The following is a 26,167-nucleotide window of genomic DNA, read 5'->3' as shown; positions in this document are numbered from 1 at the left end:
AGGAGAGGGAGCCTGCTGGTGGAAGAAAAAGCCCACTATGCTTTTGTATCTGTGTTGATGGTAACATGGCCCTCCTCAATGTATCTGGATAGAAAATCAAAAGGAATCAAGAAATTGGCCATTGCTATTATTTACCAGTTCCCCCTTTCATTACCTGACTGCCTCCCAGGGAAGACAGTGCAATTCCTAGTCCCTCGAATTAATGAGTTTATTGAAGTTAATTAACAGGAGTACAGGTAAGGAATTACTTACAATAATATGAATGACTCAAATGCAACAACATCACCAAGGCTCATATTAAAATGAGTGATTCATGAAAACCAATATCTCAAGCCTGAATATCTCTACATTACTCACCATTTCAGCTGTCCTGCTCAGCACCTATATAACCTTGGGAGGGGAAGGGCCTTATTAATCTTGTCAGTTTCAGTTTTCCCAGCCATGGTTTAATGCCGAAGTCTTAGGAACCTCCTTCATCTTTTTATAGACCTTTCTGAGCCCAAGGAAGAGCATACAAGTTGAATATCCATTATCAAATAGCCAGTCCTGAAAACATACTTGCTACCTATACAGAATAACTGGTTTAAAGTTAGCAGTATATAATTGCATGCATATACACATGCATGTAACAATTAATAAAAAGAGATGTCATAAATTATACCTGTGACCCTGACAGTAGATGCACATGGGTGTATGCATAGTCCTTCCCCCATTATGAACCCCCAACTCCACACACCAAGCTGACAATGTCTTACCCCAATGTGCTCTCTCCCCAGGCTCAGAGCAAGGTTTGGGTCACAGTGGTGATAGATCAAATGCTCAGAACCCCAGTCACTGGGGACAGCTGGACAAAGTCATATGTGGAAGTCAATCAAGGCAGACAGTCCTAGGTATCAGGAAAATGACACATCCCCACAGATCATAGATTGCCTTTTTGGAAAAAATGCTACAGTAGGTACTTTAATCACTGAGGGTAAGATAGATACAACCGGATGAGCCTTCATAGCCAACCCAGGATGATGGCCAGCCACAGGCCAATGCTAATAAGCAGGAGTGTCAGCCTGGGAACCAGCCTATTCCCAGTACTACCCAGAGCAAACAAGAAAATTGATTGTCATTATCACAACCCATGTCCAAAAGGTAAGGCATTTGGGTAGAGAAACTCCTCTCGATCAGAGGAAACCAGACACAGCAGAAGGAACCTAACTTCAATAGGACTTGGGAGATTTGAGTAGGAGGCTCAGGCTGTTTAACTACTTCCTCCTGCCTGTTCACTGTCACCAGGTATCTTCATGGCTCTGAGTTCTTGGTATGAAGCTGTCTGGTGCCCCTTGTTTGGTTGCTGTGGGGGAACCAACAAACATCCAGACCTACAGCTTCTTCTCTACATAGATCTGGCTGTCCTAGAACTTGTCGTGTAGAACAAACTGGTCTCATAGACCAAGTGTTGGAATTAAAGGCATTCCCTATCAGTGTATACTGTTTAAACCAGGGATTTTGCCTACCTTCTTTCCCACAGAAGTTACTACATATATCTGAGCATCCTGTGTCCTCATAGGATCCCTCCTCTGGCAAGGCAGTCAGGGAGCTGGACAGTCCCAGAGTACATCCTTCACACCCCCATTGTGCCCTCCTATGGACACTAACTCTCTTGAATCCTCTTTAGAACCTCTAAACTGGTAACCCTGAGGCTCTGCCAGGTAGTTTGGGTCACAGACAAGCATGTCCAAGCCCAGCTGCCCACACACTGGGAAGGAAAAGGTAAGACAATTAGTCCTTTGTGGCCTGAGTCCAGCACTTTGCACTAGGGACCAGTCAACAGCTCAGATTCCTCAGCAGTTATTATCCCCTACCCCGCACAGAGACAAATCTCACAACCCGTCCCCACAGAGAGTGAGGACAGAGCTGGACAGACACCAGAACGGAAGGTAAGTGGCACAGGTGGGAATCAGAACTAGTTATCTCTTTATTCTTTTGGAAAGTAAGTTGTTTGCATTAACAAAACTACATCTGCCAATGTGGGCTGACAAACCACATGCTGGGCTCCAAGAAAAGTTGCCCTGAGACACTGTCCTGGCACTGCTAGCTTATAGGCAAGAGACAGCCACCAAAGTCAAGGGCTCAGTAACAGTACAGAAAAAATAACAAGAGTAAGTCCACTGCTTTTTCTTACTAGGTTTGAAACACAATAGTCAATACTATAAAATGAGGAAGTGTCACATAAGAAGTGTTAACCCTACAGCAAATACAACTTGTAAAGACTCAATACATTTTATATACATAAACATTAACCGGGGCTTGGTCTATGAGATTCTTGACCCCTCACGTCTGAGGCCTCCAATTCTTGGGTTGGGTTGGGGGCAGCAGGTCGTGGGTGAACAGTTATCTGTAAGGAACTGGGGTTCCTGGTATCCTCATCACCTGGCAAGCTCTGCTCAAAAGGCATTGATAGGTCCAGGTATACCTGTTGGTAGAAAAGGTTATAGGACTGTGTGAGTATGCATCCCCTTGATCCCACGGCCATCTATGTTCAGGCTGGCCCTTGAAGGCCCACCGCATCACTGGAACTTGGAGGAGCAGCCTGCACAGGAATCACAGAAGGCAGAGAGGGCAGGATTGAGTGGTACTTACATTGGTTGATGTCACAGTGAGGATGCCATCTAAATCCTCTACCAGAAGCTTGAAGGTGGGCCTCTGTGAAGGCACTGCATGCCAACATTTCCGCATAATTGCATACCTGTGGCAAATATGGCTGTGGTTTCTTGGCCTTTTGTCCATCCCCACCCCACCCTAGGCTACCAGTCTCCTACCAGGGGCCCTGGTAAGAAACCAGCCACTCCCAGGGACTAGTTAGGGGAGTGAGTAAGGAATGCATTGCTCACAGGTCATGTGTGCAGTTGGTAGGCTTGTACATGCGGTAGCCCCCTTTCAATAGCTTGAAAAGCTCTTCCACTGGAATGCCAGGATATGGTGAGCCCCCCAGTGTAAAAATCTCCCAGAGCAGGACTCCAAAGGACCACCTGTATGGGAGTGAGGGCAGAGGCCTGTTACTCCTGGTCAATTACTGTAACAGTTCTACAACAGGACAGGTTACCAATGGGCAAGGAGGGGTATATGGATGAGAGGGATGACAGGGCTATGCTGTTGGCCCAAATGAGGAGACAGAACACAGTCTGAGAGGGCCAGGAATCTAAAGGCTGCTATAGGTGTGACTTGGGTCTTGCTATTCCCTTCCTATGTTAGGACACATACACATCACTCTGGTGGGTGAAGACTTGGTCAAACAGGGACTCTGGTGCCATCCACTTCACAGGTAGCCGGCCCTAGGCAGAAGGAGAATTTTTGGCTGTCAGGTGTCCCCTGGTGGAGCACAGCACCCCAACCACCCTGGAATGGGGCTCACATTTGTGGTCTTCTTGTAGTATTCCAGATTGTGCATATCACGGGCCAGGCCAAAATCTGCAATCTTCATCACATTGTCTTCAGTCACCAACACATTTCTGGCAGCCAAGTCTCTGTGAATACACTGAGGAGGCATGAAAGGAACCTGTGCTAAACTGACATCTCCCTAGCCTAAGCAAGCTTGACATCCACTCTTCCACTCAGAAAGACCCTACCTGGTCTGTGTCCCAGCTCTGCTCACCTTCTGAGAAGCCAGGTACTCCATACCTTGGGCCACCTGATAGGCACAGGACAATAGGTCTTTGTAGGTAAGCTGTTTTTCTGGCAGCCTGGAGTCATCACAGTATTCCATGCTTAGGGGCCTTTGTGCCCGCAGGAAATCCCGGAGGTTGCCCTTGGCTGCATACTCCATCAGCACAAACAATGGCCCTGGAAGCACAGGCACCTCGGAGATGATGTGTGACTCAGGGGTCCCCATCTAACTTAACTGTCCACCCACCTGCTGTACTTACCACCCTGTGTGCAGGCCCCCAGCAGGTTGATAATATTCTTGTGCTTGCCAATACCTTTCATCATCTCCATCTCAGATACCAGGTCCAACAAGTCCTGGTCATTGGCATCATCTGTGTTGAAAGTGGGAATGTCAGGTGGTAGCCCTACAGCCCCATAGGACCTGTGTTACTTCTCTCCCTCCTCACCTTTCAGCATTTTCACAGCCACAGTGACAGGCTTGACAATGTTGTTCATGTTAAAGCCAATAGCCTCTGCCATAAAGACCTGGCCAAAGCAGCCTTCTCCTAGAGAATTGCCAAGTGTCAGCCTGTCCAAAGAAGCAGAGGCAGTGAGTATGTGACCAGGACCCTCAGCCCTCATGGCCCTTTGCCACTGTATCCATAGTTGGCAACGGGCTTTTGCTTATGAAAACAGAGTAACCCAAGTCTCACCGTGGACCCCACCTCAGGAGTATTTCATCCCACCTCCAACAGGCCTCTGCCTGGTAACCATCTAGCCCCCAGCCACAGTATACATAAAACCACACCAGCACTGACCGAGTTCTAGATATTTCCCACTTTGGGTCAACTGGCAGCTCAAGCTCAGAAATATTGGCCATTACAGTACGTTCTCTTGAAAATGGGTGGACGATGCGGACCAAGGGTATATCAGAGTTCATGAAGGTCACCTGCTTGGATTATTGGGGACAGGTTGGTGCCAGACAATGAATTCTGGGCATTGGGAAAGGGTTGAGGTGGTTTAACTCCCAGGAGTGGCAAGGTCAAGTCCATGAGAGGCAGTTTGTAGCGCCAAGAAGTAGGATGCTCAAACAGTGGTTACTGAAGACTCAAAGTTATTTTGAGTAACGTGGGATCCATGTGGAGGATAGGAACAGGGAAGGGTCAGTTCATCTGACTGCAGAGAAATGAGTATTAACAGGCCTCAGGTACTGCTGAGACTTTAGGAGGTTCAAGGCACAACAGAGAGATCAAAACTTGGTATCTACTTTCAGTTACCTGTTGCTCAGGTGTGAAGCGAAAGTTATTGTCAACATTGGGAGACCCCAGGTTCTTTCTTGAGACTCTACGCAGGTAGCAGAGTGTCACAGTTGATGCAGTCAAGATTAAGATGGAGAAGCCCACCCAGAAGCTGATGGTGCCTGCAGATAACCTTCCAGCCGCACTACTCTCCGCCAGCTCTCTCTCAGCTGCAAAGACATAAATATTGGGGCCTCATCCAGCCTTGTGGGACTTCCCGTTGGCCTGAGCTCTAGGTACCTGTTGGGGAGCAAAGCTCCTGGGATACTCAGAGTTTGGTGACCTATGTCCCCAACTCACATTGGTAGTCAAAAACATCTGTGAGTCAGCAGGGACCAGACTCGGGAGAGAAGCCTGGCAGAGCCAGAAGCATCCACACCACTACCAAGACTCCCAGGAGATCCTCAAGGCTAGACTGTGAAAATCCAACAGAGGATTGTGTGGGAGGCCTTTGCAAGATCAAGATGAGGCAAGGTGACCCTCCCATACCAAGCACAAGGCCAGGGTGATTACCACAGGACGGACTGCAGTAAGTTATAAGTGCACCCCTGCTGTCCCTGTCCCTGGCAGCTTTGTTATGTTCTGAGCCAGCACCACAAGAGGACAGAAGAAGCAGCAGCAGCAGCAGCAGCAGCAGCAGAAGCAAGTACCTGGCAGCACCTCCAGCCATGCAGAGTGATGGGAAAATCCAAAATAATTGCCTGCCAGACAGGTGTACTCCCCTGAGTCCTCAAAGGTGATATTGCGCAAAGACAGAACTTCTAGCTCCTTGTTGCCTGTGTTAATGCCTGATGTCTACAAAGAGAGAACAGAGATCAATAGGCAAGCACCAGCGTGTCCCTTTGGGTACCACAGCACAGTCCACATGGAGATGATCAGGCAGGCTTCAAGGAAAATGCCACCTCTCCTACCACCTTGACAACTACAGCCCTACCACTGCAATGAATGCCCTCTGCATCCTGAACCAAGGCACAGAGCCTGGAACTAGTCTCTCTATTGGTGGATAGTTCCCTGTCCCAAGGTAAGCATCAGGTATTTGGGCAGCATGGTGCCACAAAGAAGCAACATGCAGAGTTAGTGCAGAAATAAAAGAGGTACAGAAAACAATATGGGCAGACAGATGTATGGACAGAAAACCAGAGGAAATCGGTGTCAGCCAGAGAATGGTGGAAAGTTGATGTTCTCAAGCAGCACAGGGTTCAGCCCCTGGAAGGTTCTGAAAACTTCTAAGCATGCATGTGGTGAAGCAAAAGAACAGCACAGACTCAAGTGGCTTTGAAGGAGATAGTAAGTCAGTGCTGGCTGGGAGCTACCAGTATTATCAAGGCATCAGAAAGAGAACATGAGTCAGAGGTGGAGTCAAGCAGGGAACAGATGGTACAAGGCATTTGGGAAGGTACATAGTTGGGGCATTGGAGCTGGAACTGTGTGCCAGATTGTCATAGAACAGTTATCACCTACTTGAGGACTGTGAACATACCACCAAAATGCCTTCTCAGCCATGCTTATGAAATTGATGGCTCAACAAATGTACTTGCCCCATTCCATTCTGACACACTGAAAGATAAAGGTGTGCATCTGCCTTCAGATTGTCACTGATCTAGGATATCTCTAGGATACCTCTAGAAGAAAATGAGGACAAGACCAGGCAAGGGAGATGCCAAAGAATGGGAGAAAGCACCTGGAAGGCTGCCTGAAGCGAGGCACATAATGGCAGTGGTAGGTGTGGTTTCACAGACTGGCCTCCTTCATGTCCACTCTCCCTACACATACACACACACACACACAAACACAGAGAGAGAGAGAGAGAGAGAGAGAGAGAAACACAGACACAAACAAAGACAGAGAAAAACACACACAGAAAGAGAGAGGGGGAAGAGAGAGAGACAAAACCCATACTCTTCAAATCTTCGTCCCAGGGGTCATATCACATCAGCCTGTGCTAACAAAACCACACACCCACAGTGGGAGGTACACTGGACATGGCCCTAGTGGTCTCTCACAACAGCCAGGATACCAACTCCTGCCAACACCTGTTCCTCACTCCCAGCAGACCTCCAAGTCTCTCAAAGAATATTTTTCTTTTCTGTGTTGCAAAGTCCAAACTCTCTCTCATGTGGCCCCCTCCTGAGGTTATGAAGCAAAGCTACAGGCAGAGGGAGGCATGAAGAGTCTGTCAAGGCAGGGTGGAGTGCTACAGTGCATGCAGCTGGAGAGTGAACAGTCGGTACTCTGATGTCAGAGGGTACTAGTTCAGCAGACATCCTCCTGCCCTGAGCCACCACAACTATCACCCAAGAGAAGCCTTCTGTAGGCCCAAGCCTCAGAGCAAACAGGGAAACAAGTCCTATGGGAGGGCACAAGTAACAGAGCCTGCCTGGAGCTCAGAACAGGTGATAAGTTCTGAGACTCAGGTACCCCCTTCCAGAAACTCCAATACCTGGGTCTCAGTCCCAAGGTATTCCTCAGCCAAAGAGGGACTTAAGGACCAGGGCCAAGACACTTCTAGCTAACCCATCCACCCAACCAGCAGTCAAAAACAGAGCCCACCTTGAGTACGGTGACATAGGGCTTGCCATCCGGGCCTATCTTGCTGCCATTCACCTCAACATGCTTCAGCCACTGGATGTATGGCTGGGCATCACTGTACACCTTGCAGTGGAACTCTACATCACTTCCTAGAGTGGCTGTCTGGTTTTCTGGCAGCCCAGCATGCAAAATGGGCCGATGTGGGAAGCGCTCTGTAAGACACAGACATGTCAAGTGCAGTGGGTCCAATGGCCCGAGGCTGACCTGCTTTAGTCACCCAGCCTGGCTCTTACCCAGTACATCCAGTGTGTAAGTCTGCTGGATGCTACCAAACTTGTTCCGAACCACGCAGGTATAGTAGCCACTATCAGAAGGCACCACACTCTCCATGACCAGGCTCCAATGCCGGTGCCTAAGCTGCAGGTAAAGTTAGTAGGTGAGTGACTGTGGATGCCCAAAACTGTGAGCCTATTTTCAATCTGGCAGACAGTTAGGATATGCAAACATACTTCTGCTCTTTCTTTTGTAATATAAGGCTACCTAAGAAGTGACTGCCTTCAGGATACTTGGTCTAGATTTGCTTCACTACTTAAACAACAAAATGCTAATGACTTAACACCTCAAAACGTTAAAGTAATTAACTGTTTTACCTGTACTTTGTATCAAGTTAAAGAAGTCTTTTGTTGCCTTCTTCTCCTTTTGTATTTGGATATAAAAGTATAAGGAAAACTAAACAGGGAAAATTTCAGTATTCACTGGAATGCCCTCCCGGTACTTTTCTATGGTTTCAGTTTTATTACTTTTCATTTTACTTCTATTTCTAAAATCTCATGCCCCTACCCTGGCAGGAGATATTTTTGTTGAGGCTTGTCTATGACAAATGATATGGGCTATACCCTCTGTATCCAGTGCCCCTTTCCCAGACTTACCTTGATGCCCCCCATGCGATGCTCCCCTCGGAATTCCTTGCCATTCTTCAGCCAGGAGATGGAGGGGGTGGGGTTGCCAGCAGCTGCACAGTGGAAGCGAACAGTGCTGGTGGCTGGCACAGCCAGCAGTTTCATATCCATACGGTCTGGCCGAGTCCAGTAAGGGGCCCCTGATGGCAGAAGTACTCATGACAGCATAATCAGTACACCCTTGCAAAGCTCACCTACCAACACACCCTCAAGCCTCATCCCTCATCTGTACTGAGACTCCTTTGTTTTGTCTGAACACTGCATGCACAGCTGTCCTACTTTCAGTCTTGGGCTATTCTCTCCATCTGAGGCAGGCTCACAGGTGTAGGTACCCAGGAAGTAGAACCCAGTAGGATGTAAATCCCGGGAGGCAACTAAGCCAGGTCATTCCACCAGTATGCCAAACCTGAGTTAGCCTGTATAGTACCCAGTGAAGGCAGGTACCCTTCAGGTCATGCTTCCCCTGCACTGAGTTCCCTCCTTCCTCTTGGCTGGGTGGAGGATGCTGTTATGTAATATCAATTGAAGATGTGTTACATTTTTGTATGTTGTGGAACAGTTGTTTCATGATGCAAAGATGTGTTTCACACTTTTATGTTATATTTGCTTAACTTGGTGAAGCTGTGTTACTCTGTCTGGTCTAATAAAGAGCTAAATGACCAATAACAGGACAAGAGAGGGAAATAGGCAGGGCTCACAGGCAGAGAGGATAAATAGAAGGAGAAAGTTTAAGAAGGAACAAGAAAAGAAAGAGGTGGATGCAAAGGCCCAGTCACAGCTTCACAGTCGGCCACAGAGTAAGAAGTAAAAAAAGGTACATAGAATAGAGAAAGACAAAACCCCAGAAGCAAATGGTAGATGGGATAATGTTAAGTTAAGAAAAGTTGGTTACAAATAAGCCAATTAAGGCCAGACAATCATAAGTAATAAGTTTCCATGTGTTTATTTGGAAGCTGGGTGGTGGGCTCCCAAAGAGTAGAGCGTAAACAACCAGCAACAGGATGTCATATTGCTTGGACTCATGTGGAAGCTGAGGGAGGCAACAAATTTCCAAAACAGAGAACAAAGGCAGGGGCAGGGTCTTCCATAGTGACTCAACTGGAGGGCCCTATGCATCTCTGGGAGGAAAAACTGCCATATAAAGTAAGAAAAAAGTGTGCAGACACTGGTGGGGTGTCCCTGCTAGCTCTGAACTGCCCTTCCAGGCTCCAAATTTGGCCAGTAGGCTTGAGAGAAGAGTGCCACAATGGGAGACTACAGCAACTTAATGCTGCCTAATGCCAGGTAAGGTCAAGAAGGTGACCCTTCAGGCATCTTACCTAAGCCTTCATGGTGCAAAACCACTAAATACAACCTGGGAAGGCCAGGATGACAGATGAAAACAGGAAATTAGGGCAAACACATTGGTAATTGTTGGGGCAGAAGCTAGAGACCAACTGGGTTAGAAATTTTGCTCTGAACAACCTGATAGCCAAAGTTGAAAAGGAAAATGAGAAGCTGACCCACTTCTCCGGACTACTACCTTTTTTTGGCTTCAGCCCTAGAATCTTAATCCATTTCTATGAGGGTTGTGAAACCTCAAACAAGTCCCTATAGCTGCTTTCTTCACCCACACACACTCATAAGACTCATTACCCTGTTTTCCCCTTAAGTTTGTCTCTCTGATTCCTCTCAGCCCTTTGTCCACTCTACCCCAGAAGGTTCCAGGTGGTCTGAGGACTCATTTAACACCAGCCTAGTCTCATAGTCATAAACACTGCCACATACAATGTCTGGATCCCTGATGTTCCCCCCCCCTTCTGTTGGGGGCTGTGAACCCAGACCCTGAACTTCCTGTAAATAACTTGTTATGCTTGCAGCTGCTCTGAGAAAAACAACTTGTTTTCCTGTGTTTGTAGCTACTCTGAGCATGAGCTCCTCAGGAACTCCTGATGGTAGGAGAGTGGTCTCTGGTGGGTTTGCCTGGGGCATGGCTATCAGTTAAGGATTCATATATAAGTGGCTCTGGTACACAATAAAGGGGCATTCTTGTTTCAAGGATGACCCATGTCTCTGTCTGTGTGTCTTCGTGTGTTTTAATCTTCAGGCCCTTGCCCAGCTCACAGATGGTCCTTTAGTGAAGGCTCTGCACTACATGTGCAGTATAATCATATACGTAGTAGTACGGATGGTACCTCTCTCTCTCTCTCTCCCTCCCTCCCTCCATGGTTCTAGGCCATAACATGGGCACTGCCGTATGCTCACACCAAATCTGTGATGCCCCCTTTACAATGTATGCTTCAGCATGGCACTGCTCCCCTCCTGCTGGTCTGCAGCAACAGCCACTAATTCTGTGAATCTGCTCTGGGACAATGGTTTCTACCCTCTCAATTGTATTTTAATAAAACACTGATTGGCCAGTAGCCAGGCAGGAAGTATAGACAGGACAACTGGACAGGAAGTAGAGGCAGGTCAATGAGAACAGAATTCTGGGAAGAGAATAGCTCTTTCTGCAGTCCTGGCCCTGCCACAGAAGAAGCAAGATGTGAATGCCTTGCTGCAAAAGGTACTGAGCCATGTGGCTAACACAGATAAGAATAATGGGCTAATATAAGTTATAAGAGTTAATAAGAAGCCTGAGCTAATGGGCCAATCAGTTTATAACTAATGTAGACCTCTGTTTGATTTCTTTGGGACTTAACAATTGTGGAAACTGGGCAGGAAAGAAACCTAGACAACATGAATCCCTGGATCTATGTACTCGTCAGTGGCAACTTGAGCTCCTTGCCTGGTTTACTCACACCTGTGATGTTCCTTCCCACCAGAAACCTTACCAAAATCCCTGCCAAGCAGCCCTGCCCCCTCACTGCCCCTGGGGCACTGTCTACCTGTAGCAGTGCCCCTTAGCAAGAAGACTACATGAAGGAAGAAGCCTGATCCTGACCAGCTCAGTATGCCTAGGCTCTGATCTTACCTGTGTCTTCAGCCACATTCTTGCCATCTTCATCATCTCCTGAGAATGGAGCATCTGCAATAGTTATAAGCAACCAGTGGACCTGTGACACTCCTACATCCAGAGCTCTGCTGCTCCCTATTTTCAGAGTACACTGCTCTCCATCTTTAGGGACCACTGCTCCCTGCCTTTGCAAGGCCATTCATTCAAATAGCACATAATTGGGGGTACCCCCTCCGATGTGGGGAACTACAGCCAGCAACACTCTTGAGCCAGGGATACTGGAGCCATGCTGCCTAGGACTGCTCTGACCTCCCTAGCTATGCAGCTGCTCAACACATTTGTCAGCCCCAGCCACCAAGAACTTACCTGTCACATGCACAATGAAGTGGCACAGGACATCCTGAGTAAGCTGCCGCTGGCACGTGTAGACTCCGGCATCAACATAAGAGACGTTCAGCACTTGTAACCTCTGGGGCCCCACCAGGATGCGGTGGGAAGCTACCAGCTCTGTGCCATCCTTAGACCAGACAGTGCAGCCTGTGCAGGCACCTCCAGGCAGAGAGCAGACCAGCTCCATGGTGTCCCCGCTGACATAGACCACTTGCTCTTGCTGGCTAGGCTCAGGGCCTGGGACCTCTGTGGATGAAATGGAAAGCTGTGAAACAGATTCTTCACAGTAGCACGCTGAAGGCCCCATACTTTACTTTGCAAACTAGCAAAGCTGTGGCAGCCAAGTGAGGGGCATGCTTCTGGGGCTTAGGGTTCTTTCAGACAATGTTCAAACCAGGAGTGGGCAGACTATTTCAGTAAGAGCCCAGGGGTGTCAGTATCTCAACTGTCAGTGGTGTGTGTTAAGGTTTCTGTCTCTGTCCTGTAGGAGGAAGCTGTCTTCCAAGGATGATATGGAAGAGACACAGCTGCTTAAGACAGCCTAGATTGGATTCACACATTCCAGGGTAGGAGTGTGATGATTAGAATTATTAAGCAAAGAGAAACAGAGATAAGAGAGAAATAAAAGACAAAACACAGAACAGCATCAGGAGGGAAATTTAGTGAATACTGAACCACCCCTTTATTTTCCACATATCTTTTCATACCCCACTCCAAAGAGGGAAAGGGGGAGGCAATAGACTTCATCAACATGATAACAAATAAACAAAGCACCTCTGATCTTTGGTCAAGATGAAACTGATACACCTTTGTACTTAAAATACCAATTAACCACTCTAGGTTAGGACCTCTTGTTTTGTAGTCACTTGTCAACAACTTTGAAAAAGCAAAACAAGCTCAAACACTCTGACCTCTAATCAAGGTGGAATGGACTCACATCTGTGTGCCCTGACACACAGCAGCACTCCTAGTAGCCAAAATATCTAAAAATGTCAAGAGGGGCGGGGACAGCTCTATGGTACAGCACCTGCCTGGAATGAATGAAGCTTTAAACTCCTACACCTGGGATCCCCATTTCACAAATGAGGGCCATGCTTTGGCTAGGGGATGTCAGAGGGGCCATGTGAGCCAACTGGAGCTAGGATCACAGCCAAGTGGAGACAGTCACCCATCCTGAGAGTTAAGAAACTGGAGTTCTTGGGTGCTTAGACACAGGTAGCCATACCCCTCTCTCCTATCCAGATGGTGCCCAGCTCATGAGGAGACCCAAAAGTCTCACACTTAGGGAGACACCACCAGCTCATTATCACACTCAGATTTCCCTGCTAGGACCTAACAAAGCCCATCACAAGTACAGATGGGCTCTGGGCCCAGGGGCAGGTAGTCCTGCTGATCAGAACTCCTTCCTTAGATTCAGATGGACTGGTTAATATGTCACTTGCCATTCTGCAGATGCATAGCCTACATTCGATGCCCAAATGTCCACTCAAACCAAACCAGTACCAGTTTTGCCCATCCCAGGGTCATCCCACCAAGATTCCAACAGTGAGAGGGACTGTCCCCAAAAGTATCCATGAAGCTTGTGTCCCATGGAGCCATGCAGATTTTGTCTGTTTCTGAGTGGGCCTCACAGTAAGGGATCTTCTATCCTGACCTCCAGTTCTCCTGCTGCCATGTCCTATGGAGGCAATTTAATGCTGTAAGCTTCCTGAGGCTCCACAGAAGACCCAGAACTGTCTAGTCAGTGGCCTCAGGGCAACCATGACCCAACAGCAACAGTTGTGGTTTAGTCTGGGCAAGGCAAAAGGTCAAGTTATTCACACAAGTACTCTCATAAGGAGAGGGACTGGGGAAAGACACAGCATTCCACAGGATGGAGAGGCAAATGCCTGGATGTATGGGGTAGGGAAGGGAAATGGCCCTGAATCAGCTGAGCTGACATTTGATCTATCCATCCATCCTGTCCACTAGGAGCCAGCACAGCACAGATACCTGGACTTTGGGGGCCTCAGGCAACAGCAAATCCAACCCTATGATCCCATTCCAGTGTCACAGGGCCTATAGGGGCTTGTGTTGTGAGTTATGCAAGTAAGAAGGGAAACACAGTGTAGGATGCAGCTTGAGACAACACAGAATATGGTATATGCTGAGGAGGTAGTATCAGATCATGGTCTAATGGAGCCATCACACCCCCATTAGCCTTGAGACCTTCAAAAACACAGATATTTTAGATTACAATTCATAACACTAGCAAAATTACAGTTAAGAAGTAGAAATAAAAATAATTTGATGGTTGGGGGTCACCACAACATGAGGAATTGTATTAAAGGAAAATTAATTAGGAAACTTGAAAACCACTGCAGGCTACTGTCTACCCCTACTGAGAACACAGAACCCAGATTGCCCTACCTACCAGGGGTGGCCAGTGTGATTGGGGACTAGCCCTGCTCCAGAACCCTTAGGGTCAGCCAGCTCCTGCTTGGTGATTTATGTTCCCAGAGACAGTCAGCCATGTCTTTGTATTTTCATTGCCAGGCCCATCTAGTTAAGGAATAGGATGAGGTTTATTGGCCTGTAAACTCCCTGGGTGGGGCAGGGCTGGTGCATTTCCCACCAATTCACCTTCATTGTCTGGAGCACAGAGAAGGTCAGTGCTTTCCCCTGAACCTGAGATCACTGACACCAGACACAGGGAATAATATCTTCTCCTGACATTACTATGGTCCCCTGTCACTGGCCATTGGTTCCTGGGGAAGCACTAATATGCAAGCCGATGCGCACAGAGAGCTGACCTCCTGACAGCTGCTGTCATACAGCTAAGTGACATGCACACTCAATGTTCCAATCACAGAGAGCTGACCTCCTGACAACTGCTGTCACTCCAGCTGAGTGGCATGCACACTCAATGTTCTGCTCACAGAGAGCTGATCTTCTGACAACTGCTGTCACTCCAGCTGAGTGACATGCACACTCAATGTTCCAGTCCACTACCATTCACAAAAAAAAAGTTCCAGGCCAGACAGTGGTGGCTCATGCCTTTAATTCCAGCACTTGGGAGGCAGAGGCAGGTAAACTTCTGTGAGTTCGAGCTCAACTTGATCTACAAGAGCTAGCTTCAAGATAGGCTCCACAGCTAGAGAAAAAGCCTGTCTCAGAAAAAAAAAGAAAAAAAAGAAAAAAGTTCCAGGAGACCCAACTGCTCAGGTAGAAAGGTACTTGTCCCCACTTGCACCTTCCTGGGAGACTGAGCTTCCATCAACTGGGTGGAGGAGAGGGAGGCCGAGCTGTGCCACCAGGGTACAAAAGCCAAGGTTCAATGGAGTGACTGTTGGGACATCTGCTCCAGTGGGGCAACAGCTCACCATGCACTGTGTGGCACCATCAGGCCATTGGCCTGCATTGCCATGCCATACCCAGGCACAGTGGGCAGGGGGCAGAGGTTAGGGAGAGCCTGTACACATATATTTACCTCGGGGAGGTAAAGCCTCAGACTCTGGCTTTATTTAATGGAATTCAGTGTCCCATCAGACTTTGCTGGCCAGCCAGTCTGTGTAGCTGAGCTGGTATTCTGGGACAAGTGCCCCTCACCTCCCAGAGTGTGGTCTACAGAGGTATGCCACTGAAAGACCACCCCTCAAGACACCTCCAGGCAAAGAGAGGAGTGGAAGACCTGAAGCTGTCACCGTATCATGTGAGACTGAGACACTGGCTGACAAAAGCTGAGCTTTGGCTGGAGTCCTCCTGTATACCCCCCCAACTCTAGCCTTCATTTTGGCTTAAGATGAGCAAGAACTGTCCTGGGGCCTTGGAAACCAACAACAGGCAGTTTTTGTCAACAATGGGAATATGGAAACCCAGCAAGTGGCATTCCTGACCGCTTAGGCTGAGGAGCCTGAGGCTCCCTGCCACTGTGATCCATTCTATGCGGTGCCTCACACTTGGGTAGTGGTCCTGAGACTCTAGATACCTCATACACTGACACATAGCAATCTGTGGATTTGGGCAAAAAACCAAACTCACTGCTCCCCTTGGTGCTACTCAACCTGACATCCCATACTCACTCAGGAGCTATTTACCATTCCCAAAGCTTCTGATGGCCAACATCATCACCCCACATGTATCCACCCTGCAGCCAGGCACATTGAGTCAGTCCATACCTGGTAGTTTCCTCAAAAGTCTCTGCTCTGGGCTAGGAGGTTGGGAGGCAGCTCTGACCCCAACCACTGTGCATAGCACTAGCAAACAAGCCAGGACTCCCATGGCTGGAGATGGCAGTGGCATCCTCATGCACAAGGCATGGGGATGTTACATCCCCAATGCCTACCTTCTGGTCCAGTGTGGGTAGATCCACTCTGGAGAGTCTGTGGGAGGAGACCAGCAAGTTTATCTGAGTAGGCGTAGAGGTGGTCTGGGGGCGGGGGCAGGGGATGGGGAAGACAGGAGGGCCTCAAGTACCAGAAACAAGAAACCAGACCATTCTACCTTCTGTGGTCCCTCTCTTTTCTTTCCCTCCATAGAGGCAGAGCTCTTCGCTATATTTTCTCTAAGTTTTATTTTTTTTCTTTTGACTACAACTGGTAAAATTAAGGTAAATTTAATTGTGATGTTTTGGATCCATTTACTCTTAAACCCCCTCAGCAGTTTTCTAGGATGTTTATGCTTTGGGAGGCTTCTAACTAAATGTTTCATTGTATTCTTTTTGAAAAAGTTTTCCCCCCTCCCAACCCCCAGGGACTGGCCTTCCTGAGAAGTAAACAGGTTGTTACTCTTCAGACTCCTGCAGAAGTAGCAATCAAGGCCCCAGGGCCCATCATCCCTTGCCACAGCAGAATCATGCCCTCTAGGGTCTCTCTATTCCCCTGCAGACTTTCTCAGTCCACTGGTGGCTCCAGGTGTCACCTATGGCAGTCTTGCTCTGTCATCCTCTGACAGTTGTCCCTTGCACCCATCACCCATGTGTGACCCTCAGTGAGACCAGCAGACAAAACTTCCTTGAAGTTAAAAGATTGAAAAACAATGCAAGTTTATTTACAGGAGCATTGCCACAAGAGTCTTCTTGACTATCTGAGAGCTGCTACAAAAGGGGAAGGCTTGATGGGAGTTTTTAAAGGCACAAACCTCAATTGTCTCAACTCCTGGGGTATTTTTGCTATGTGAGAAATTATCCTGTTTTTGTTTTTTAGAACAAGCAAGGATAAGTGAAATTACAGAAACAGAATGAGCATCTGGTTAATATTTTTAAAATAACAATTATACAGTATGAGAACAATTTTGAGAAATGATCCAAGTGGCTCTGGGATCAGTCTTCCCTTTAGATTGCTATCGAGACTCAAATGCTGAGGGCCATGACTTAGGGTTGTAGTCCAGACATCCTGTGGTTAATAATCCTTAGGCTGAGAATAGTCTTGCTGACTCCAAGGTTTTTCTTTTTTTACATAACTTACTTAGTTTGACACTCACTTTGAAATGAAACTAGTTTTTAACCATTACATAAGTAAACAGACCCAGTTTCTGATTTTAGAGTAGCCAGCTTGGGGGTCAGGCAGGTGGGCTCAACATTTGCACACAGAAGGCTGTAGACAACCCTTCAACACAGGCTGCTGATCTCTTACCCCTCACACAAAGGGCTGTTAAATCTAGGTCCTGTGTAGCCAGGAGAATATGAAGTCGGTAGTTGTCATAGCTCCTAACAGAACCCTCACTAACTAGTCAGTAGTACTGATGTCTCTAGGTCAAATTCTCAATTTATTCATGTTTTATGACATAAGCAAATGGAGACTTAAGTGAATGTGAATGGTATCTTTAGCCATTAGGCCTTACTGTCAGGTTGTAAAGGTTTAACAACAGCATAATAACTTATAATATTTGGGAGGTGTACTATGTGACTCCCTTAGGAACAACTCATCAAGATGTAGCATATTCCTAGTCCTGGAAATTTGATTTTATAGCATATGATATCTAACTGGAGTACTGTCTTCCTCATCACATAGTAACCATATTTAAACAAATTTTATATATGTGCATATTTCAGGAAACTTCTAGAGTTCCAGGTATCATTTTAGCCTCCCTGTTTTAGCCAGTATTCTATTGCTGTATAAAGACACCATAACAATAACAACTCTTATAAAAGAAAGCATTTAATTGGGGCTTGCTTACACTGTCAGAGGCTTAGTCCATTATTGGTATGGTGGGAAGCATGGCTGCATGCAGGCAGACATGGTGCTGGAGGAGCTGAAAGTTCTACATCTAGATCAGCAGGGAGCAGGAATAGAGAGTCACCGGTCTGGACCCCCAGTGATACACTTCCTCTAACAAAGCTATACCTACTCCAATAAGACTATACCTCCTAATCCTTTCAAAAATGCCACTTCCTGATGACAAATATAAAATATATTAGCCTATGGGGGCCATTCTTATTCAAACGACCACACTTCCCATATACCTTCCTTTACTTTGCCCACCCACCTACTTCCTCCATTGAATCTTTCCTTATCCTGTTGTAACATTTTATTCAATTTTCTCTTTTTGGAAGAGCCCCTACCCTACCCTTTGTAGAAACCTGACCTCTGTTTGTATCCTAAATGAAACACACATTTAAATGATAGCATCTATGTATAAAGAGGGAAAAATACATTATTTGTCTGTTTTGGTCTTGGTTACCTCACTTAGTAAGACTTTTTTCAGTTCCATTATTTAGTTGCAAATTTTATAATTTCATTTTGTTTTCACAGCTGAATAATATTCCATTGTATAAATGGATTATATTTCCATTATCCCTTCCACTCTTGATAGACATCTAAGCTGTTACCACTTTCTGATTAGTTGGAGAGAAAAGCAATGAACATTGGTGTGCTGGTGGCAGGTGAGGCCCTTTGTGTGTATGTCCAAGAGTTGTAGAGCTGGATCCAGAGGTAAATCTATATTCAACCCTGAGAAACCTCCTCACTGATTCAGTAGTGGCTGGACCAGTTTGCACTATCATTTCTTTCTTTCATCTGGGCCATTCTGGATGGAATAAGATGAAACCTCCAGGTAGTTACAGTTTTTGTTTCCGTGGTGGTTAAGGATGTTAAACCATCTGCTCTGTTCACATGCAGTGAACATATATACGTACAGTGACACATTTATACATGTGAAATAAAACAAACAAATCTTTACAAAAGAGTTGAAACCAGAAAAAAAAATGAACTGGGCTGGCAATAAGGCTCTGCAAGAAAAGGCGCTTGCTGCCAGGCCTGACAACCTGAGTTTGGTCCTCAGAACACACATGATGAAAGGAAAGAACAAACTCCAGCAAGTTGTCCTTTGACCTCCAGGGCACACCCCTTCAATAAATAAATAAAAACTACCAAACTGCCCAAATCAATAAAATTCTAACAATGACAAAAACAAACAAATAAACAAACCATTGAAAATTGTAGATCAGAGGGTCAAATTTCTCTCCCATACCACCTTAAACTGTTAGAAGACCAGAAATCCCCTCAAATCTATTGTCATTTCTTTCTGTTTACTTCCAGAGACTTTTGTTGTTATTGGTTTTTTTAAATGATTTATTTACTTATATTTAACATGCACTTGTGTTTTGAGTGCACAAATGTTTGCATGAAGGTGTTGGATTCCCTGAAACTGGAATTACAGGCAGTTCTGAGCAGTCATGTGTGTGCTGGGAATTGAACCTGGGTCCTCTGAAAGAGGAGCCAGTGTTCTTATCTGCTAAGCTAAGTCTCCAGCCCTTTTGTTATTGTTTGTTTGAGACAGGATCTCACTCTGGCCCAGGCTGACTCCAGAATGATCCTCCTCTCTCAGCCTGCCAAATCCTGGGATTCTAGGCTTGACCCAATATAAAGGATTTTTTTTTCAAGTAAAAAAGTTGCTAGCATACAAGTTCAAGACCCAGGAAAGAGAAGGCAGGTTAAGGCACAACCAGCTTAACTTCTTAATCACACAGAAGGGATTCCCAAATCTTCTAAAATAGACAAAGAAGAGAAAAATCAATGTGAATTTCTGTACATGAACACAGGACTGATCAGATAGATGGGTCAGTAAATAAAGGTGCTTGCCACTAAGTCTGATGATCTGAGTTCAATCCTCAGAACCCTCAAGGCAGAAGGAAAAATTGACTCAAGTTGTCTTCTGACCTCCACACACATGCATTCACACACATACATGCCATAGTGGGAAGTGGCCCTTGAATTTAATCCCAGTTCACAGGAGGCAAAGGCAGGTGGTACTCTATGAGTTTGAGGCCAGCCTGATCTACAGGGTGAGCTCCAGGACAGCCAGGGCTCCATAGAGAAACCCCATCTCAGAAAGACAAAAGAAAAAAAAGAAAAGAAAAATGTGACTTAGTAGTCCACAACACTACGAGGACGAGCCTATCTGACTAGTGAAGGAGGCCAAGGATGCCTCTGAGATGGTCTTCATCTGGAAGGTCAGCTTATCCCAAGTTTCTTTGGTGGGTGCTAGGAGAGAAGATCCCAGAATTCACCAACCTTGGGACAGGACTATGGTTCCTCAAGAGTACAGTGAATTCCAGGTTAAAGGAATGACATTCCTAGAAGTTACAACCAGGGTGTGATGGGGAATACCTCTGAATTGCAGTACTTGGGAGGCAGAGGCAGGTGCATCTCTTTGAGCTTGAGGCCACCCTGCTCTACATAGTAAGTTCCAGGCCCACTAGGGCTACATAATAAGACTCTGAAACAAAGAAAGGAAGTTATAACCAGATGGACTTTATGATACAGACCTAAAACTCAGCATTTGGTAGGAGATAGCAGAAAGATCAAGAGTTCAAGGCCATCCTCAGCTATATAGTGAGTTTGAGTACACTCTGATTATACAAGATACTACCTCAAAAATAAAAGCAAAACTCCCAATCAAATAATACAAACCAAAAGCATCCCCTTGCCATATAAATGTCTCTAGGTATGGAAAACTAGAGACAAGAGACATGCATACGTACAGACAGAAAATCAATTCTTTTCCATTTTTACAAAGTGATCACAGTTTCAAAGTTACCTCATGTTATCAGGTAGATAGTCCAACAAGGCATGGAATGCTGGTGATATGGCAGGCCCAGTCTCAACAGACTTACTGGTATCATCTCAGTTCAACCTCTAACAATCCTGTAATATGGTTACCATTATAATGCCCATTGTAAAGAATGGAGAACAGAGGCTCAGGGGAAATGAAATAACTCATAGACAATAGTGCTATGAACTATATGAGGAAGGATTCAAATTCAGGTCTTGGCTCTAAGCCCCACACGCTAAGTGTTTGGACTGTCCACCATACAGCCTCCAGCATGCATTACTGCCTTGTTCCTCACTACTCTATGACTTCTCCATATTAGTGAATTAGTCAGGTGTTGACACTTCTAGTCTCAGTCTAGTGGGTTGTTTATTTAACTGATGGATGCTGCTCCCCATTTGAAGTATATACAAACATACCTTTATATTTATAAATATATATTATATAATATCAATATATTAGTGATTGTGTATTATATATATAATTCTACTCTCCCTAAATAAACAAATATTATTATTATTTCAAATACCTATCAGTAGATCTTCACACATTCATTGTATAAAAGTTTATTTTAAAATGTCAGAATAGAGAATTAAGAAATGTTTATAATAATGAAAAAATTATAGACAGCTCAAAACTGTCTGTAACTCCAATTCCAGAGGATCTGACACTCTCACAGAGGCATACATGAAGACAAAACACCAATACATATAAAATAATAAAAAAAATTAAATTTTTATAGGATCCAGTGGGGGCAGGAGCACCACAAGAAATCCCACAGAACTAACTAACCTGGGATCATAGTGGCTCATAGAGACCGAACCACCATCAAGACAGCATGCACAGGACTGACCTAGGCCCTCTGTATATATGTTCCAGTTGTGTAACTTGGTGTTCTTGTGGGACTCCTAACAGTGAGTGCAGAGCCTGTCTCTGTTGTTTGCTTTTGGGACCCATTCTTCCTACAGGATTAATGCATCCATCCTTAATAGAAAAGGACATGCCTAGTCTTGCCACTACTTGATAGAATATGTCTGGCAGGTATCCATATGAAATCCACCTTTTTCTGAAGAGAAAAGAGAGAAGGAGGAATGGATGGGGAGTGGGAACAGTGGAGATAGGAGGGAGTTAGTGAGAGGAGAGGAGGGAGGGGAAATTTTGGTTGAGTTGTAAAAATAAAAAAATAATAAAAATAAATTCATGCCAAAAAAGGAGAATATTGATAGTTATTGATGGTTATCATACTTAAACTTGAGGTATTAAAAGAATGGGCCTCTAGGGACACTGGCACTTACTGCAATTTTATAATGTGTTTGCAGATGTATAGAAATAGTTAAATAAAATTAGGTGTAATTTTGATCTGATCTAATACATGATGTGCTTGTCTTCTTCTTGGAATAGTTATATCATGTTTAGGCATTATTATGAACTGGCATTTACCCACCTAAAATAAATAAGTGTAATTCTAAAAAGTGTTTGCGCTCTTGCTGCTCTTGCAGAGGGCTGAATTTCAGTTCCCAGCATTCATATGGCAGAACATAATCATTTGTAACTTCGGTTCTGGGGGATTCAATGTTCTCTCTGGCCTCCTGGAGTACCTACATTCATGTGCACACACATCCCTTCCACCCACAAAAAACAAAACAAAACAAATAAAAACAACAAGAACAAAAGACCACAGAATCTTGGGTTTGCTCCTTCTTGGTGTAGTCCATCTCAGTTTTTTGCATCACTGCTTGTCTTAATCAGAGCACCTGGAGAATCCAATCCCCACTTCTTGTCTTCAGGTATTTCATGTACACTCCCACAGGTAACATACTCTCAGACACACACACGAATAAAAATAAATTTTGTGGTTGAGAAGGTGGCATAAAATTTATAACACTTATTAAAAAGCCACCAGGAAAGCAAGGATGAAAGCCGTTGTCATGGGAGTCTCTAGATGTGCATTGTTAAAGTTCCCTGGCATCTTGCAGGTGAATGCTAAAACAGTGAAGTCCTGCATCTGCACAACAGGCTAAACAGGCAGCTATCATCAGTGAACTCCAGAACGCTATAGTCAGTCATGGCATGAGCATTAATATTAGGCATGTGATGCCGCTCTCCAACTTTATGACCTACAAAGTGCAATGGAGGGGAGGTTCCAAGATGCCAGGTCTTGAAGTTCACTGTTCAGCAAACAGATCTGGGAGTGTCTATGGCATATAAACTATACCACTGTGAGGATTGACCTGGAAAGAATGTAAGGTGTCACCATCAAAAGGCCAAATTGTAGTGACAGGGCCAGGTGTTCTAGTAAGTTCCCAGTGTGAGAACTGTAACACAGCCAGTTGAAACATGACTTCTGCCCATATCCTAAATCTTATCCCACAGGAAAACTGACCATCACCAAAAATCAAGATACCCATGGTGACCTAGGGTCTTAGTCCCTTAACCCATTCATTCCCTGTGCTGTTTTCATAGCCATTTCCAGAGAGTATGGCTGAGGGTGTAGGTCAGTGGTAGACTGCCTGCCTAGCATACATGGGGCTTGATCTTTATCAACATGCACATACACTATCTTGCTCTCTACTGGAAGTTTAGGGGAAACCTAAATTTAAAGTGTCTGATTCTTGGCAAATATCACTCCCAGTACCAAAACATTATGCCATGTGTGACAGTAGGAGCCCTGAGGACCAGGTGTTTTCAAGTGTGTTCTAGTCTGATTTTTTAGTGCATGTACCACTTCACTGTACCTGACATACAGGTTTCTGTTTTTGTTATTGCTGTGTACATGTAGGTGCAGATTCATGTGGATACCCCTCCATGTATGTGGAGGCCAGATGTTAGTCAGTCTTGGGTGTTGTTCCTCATGAACCACTGGCTTTTTTAATGCCTTTATTAGCATATATTATTATGAATAACATAAATTTCATTCTCATTTTTATGTATGTATGTGACATGCTTTTGTAGTAATGATCTTTCTTTACCTTCACTTATTCACTCATTCCTATTCATCCCCTCTCTCTTCCCAACTAGTCCTTCTGTTTTCATGTCTTTTATTTTTCCAGTAACATTTCAAAATGGTTTTCATAGCATTTCAGTGAACGACATCAGGGCTGCTGTCAAGAACATGGGCGGGGGAAGGGTTGTGTACAGGAACATGAGTACCTTACTAGTGTTTACACCATTGAAGACAATGCCTGTCCATGCCCCCATCAACTACTAACTGGCTGTAAATCCTAGGGAAGAATGAGGCTCATAAAGTCCCACCTTACATAATAAGATGTTGACAGGACAGGACTTCTGAGGGTCTTGAGCATGTTTGGCACAATTGAAAGGTGACACTCTCCATGTCCTTGGTAACTCTATTGCATCACTGACTATGAGGCTGCACTGATAACCATCAGCCTTTGTGGTACCATCAACAGCTGCTTGGTTGGTTTTGTTGATTCTGGTGTTGGGACATCTGCTACTTTGGTTTGGAACTTCTGAGAGTGGCTTGGGACCCACACTTCTGGGCATCTCCCCTGATATGGGATGAAGTCCTGGGTATTATCAGGTTTGGCCTGGCCTAGATACGATTTATGATGATGGTATCCTCTTTTAAAGGCCAAATTGCATCCAACCAGAGAACCAGGATGTGAATCTTGATACAATTACAAAAAAGATATTCCTATTACTACAAGGTTCCTTTATATTATTCTTCAACAGACACACCAATTGGCACCTCATGAAAAAACCTTTTAAATGACAAACATTTTCCAAATTTCCATTATTTGTCCTCTTGCTTGTTGTCTAGGTCTGGGTTTCCATTGCTGTGAACAAACACAAAGACCACGGCAAGTATTACAAAGGAAAACAGGTAATTGTGATGGCTCACAGAGATTTAGTTCATGACCATCATGGTAGGAACCTAGGCAGCATGCAGGCAGATATGGTGCTAGAGAAGGAGCTGAGCATTCTCATGTCTTGACTCATAGGTAACAGAAAGTGGTCTGAGAAATTGAGTGTGACTTGAACATATATAACGAAGAGCCCAAGAATAAATATATAAAAATATAAATTCCAAAAATAAGAGCATAGAAATAAAGAAATATAAAGTTCTAAGCCTAGGAGAATGAGAGCAGACTGTCAGCAGCTTTCTCAGCAAGTTAAGGATTAACTATTAACAGCGGGTTACTCTGCTTTAAAACCCATAGCTCTGTTTAAAAAACTGAAGCATTTCTCTGCAAACTGAGAGACTAACACGCCCAACCCCCACCTGCACCATTGTTGATTAACGATAACAACAGATATGAGCTAAGTTAAGTTAAGAAGATAGATAGGAATAAACAAGGACCCTGTCCTGATAGTTGGCTGGAAAAGTCAGTTGAGATAAACAAAAGCAGGGACCACAGCAAGTGTCCCAAAGAGCAGAGCTATGGGGTCTCTGCTCTTGTCATCATGGGTTAATCCTTGACATGGCTTTCTGTGTTTGGCTGGAGTCAGCACCCTCTTCACAGGAAACATAATAGACTCCCCTCATTCCAAGCCTTCATCCTTGTGTCCCCAATTCTGCCCCAGTTATTTTATATTTATTTACGTTTATTGATTTATTTATTTTATTGATTTTTATTAAGCTCTAGAGTTTTCTCTGCTCCCCTCCCTGCCTCACCTCTCCTCCCTTCAACCCTCCCCCAAAGCCCCCATGCCCCCAATTTACTTGGGAGATCTTGTATTTTTCTACTTCCATGAGAATTAGATCTATGTAAGTCTCTCTTAGTGTCCTCATTGTTGTCTAAGTTCTCTGGGATTGTAGTTTGCAGGCTGGCTTTCTTTGCTTTATGTTTAAAAACCACCTATGAGTGAGTACATGTGATAATTGCCTTTCTGGGTTACCTCACTCAAAATAATGTTTTCTACCTCCATCCATTTTCCTGCAAAATTCAAGATGTCGTTATTTTTTTTTTTCTGCTGTGTAGTATTCTAGGCTTAGGTATGCCCGGACCCCTGGGCAATAGAGGGACTTTTTGAAGCCATGTACACTCACACCACCCCTCTGCCAGAGATACTAAGTAGAACCTCTGGACTTACCTTGCATTTTGTATGCAAAGAATACCCTCCTCCAGTCTCTATTTTAAGTGGTACTCCCTCCTGGCAGGTGGGGCCCTTAAAAACTTGCCTTTGAGTAGATGCGGGACAGGACCCTTGAAGGTGCTGGTCTGGAGATCAGATCTGCATAGAAAGCTACAGTCCCCGTGGTGAATGGGTGCCAGTGGCACAGGGACACATATAGAATTTCCACTGGAAAACCTGATGAGTCTCCCAGTGTGGATCTTGGGAAACAAACACAGATCTCCTGGAAGAGCAGCAAGTGCTCCTCAGACCCAATTTGTTTTGTTTTGTTTGTGAAACAGGATTTCTGTGCAGCG

The 26,167-nt window shown here is 45.2% G+C and overlaps 1 protein-coding gene across 1 annotated transcript; it reads right to left on the bottom strand.

Moving 5' to 3' along the window:
• Positions 1 to 1,942: 1,942 nt before the first annotated feature.
• On the bottom strand, positions 1,943 to 16,101 carry LOC148117124 (fibroblast growth factor receptor 3-like). The gene is given in 18 exon segments (XM_087903231.1): positions 1,943 to 2,383; positions 2,385 to 2,464; positions 2,632 to 2,737; positions 2,883 to 3,020; positions 3,253 to 3,323; positions 3,404 to 3,526; positions 3,644 to 3,831; positions 3,915 to 4,025; positions 4,101 to 4,222; positions 4,452 to 4,582; positions 4,911 to 5,101; positions 5,582 to 5,726; positions 7,482 to 7,672; positions 7,754 to 7,877; positions 8,390 to 8,559; positions 11,373 to 11,426; positions 11,721 to 11,990; positions 15,902 to 16,101. Coding segments are annotated over 18 exon segments (2,406 nt in total). The 5' UTR covers positions 16,032 to 16,101; the 3' UTR covers positions 1,943 to 2,322.
• Between the last annotated feature and the right edge of the window lie 10,066 nt (positions 16,102 to 26,167).

This window comes from Myodes glareolus, unplaced genomic scaffold (assembly GCF_982192425.1).
Source record: "Myodes glareolus unplaced genomic scaffold, mMyoGla1.1 HAP1_SCAFFOLD_51, whole genome shotgun sequence".
Classification (NCBI taxonomy): domain Eukaryota; kingdom Metazoa; phylum Chordata; class Mammalia; order Rodentia; family Cricetidae; genus Myodes; species Myodes glareolus.
The sequence above is the reverse complement of the archived record's forward strand: the minus strand, read 5'-3'. Positions and strand labels throughout refer to the sequence as shown.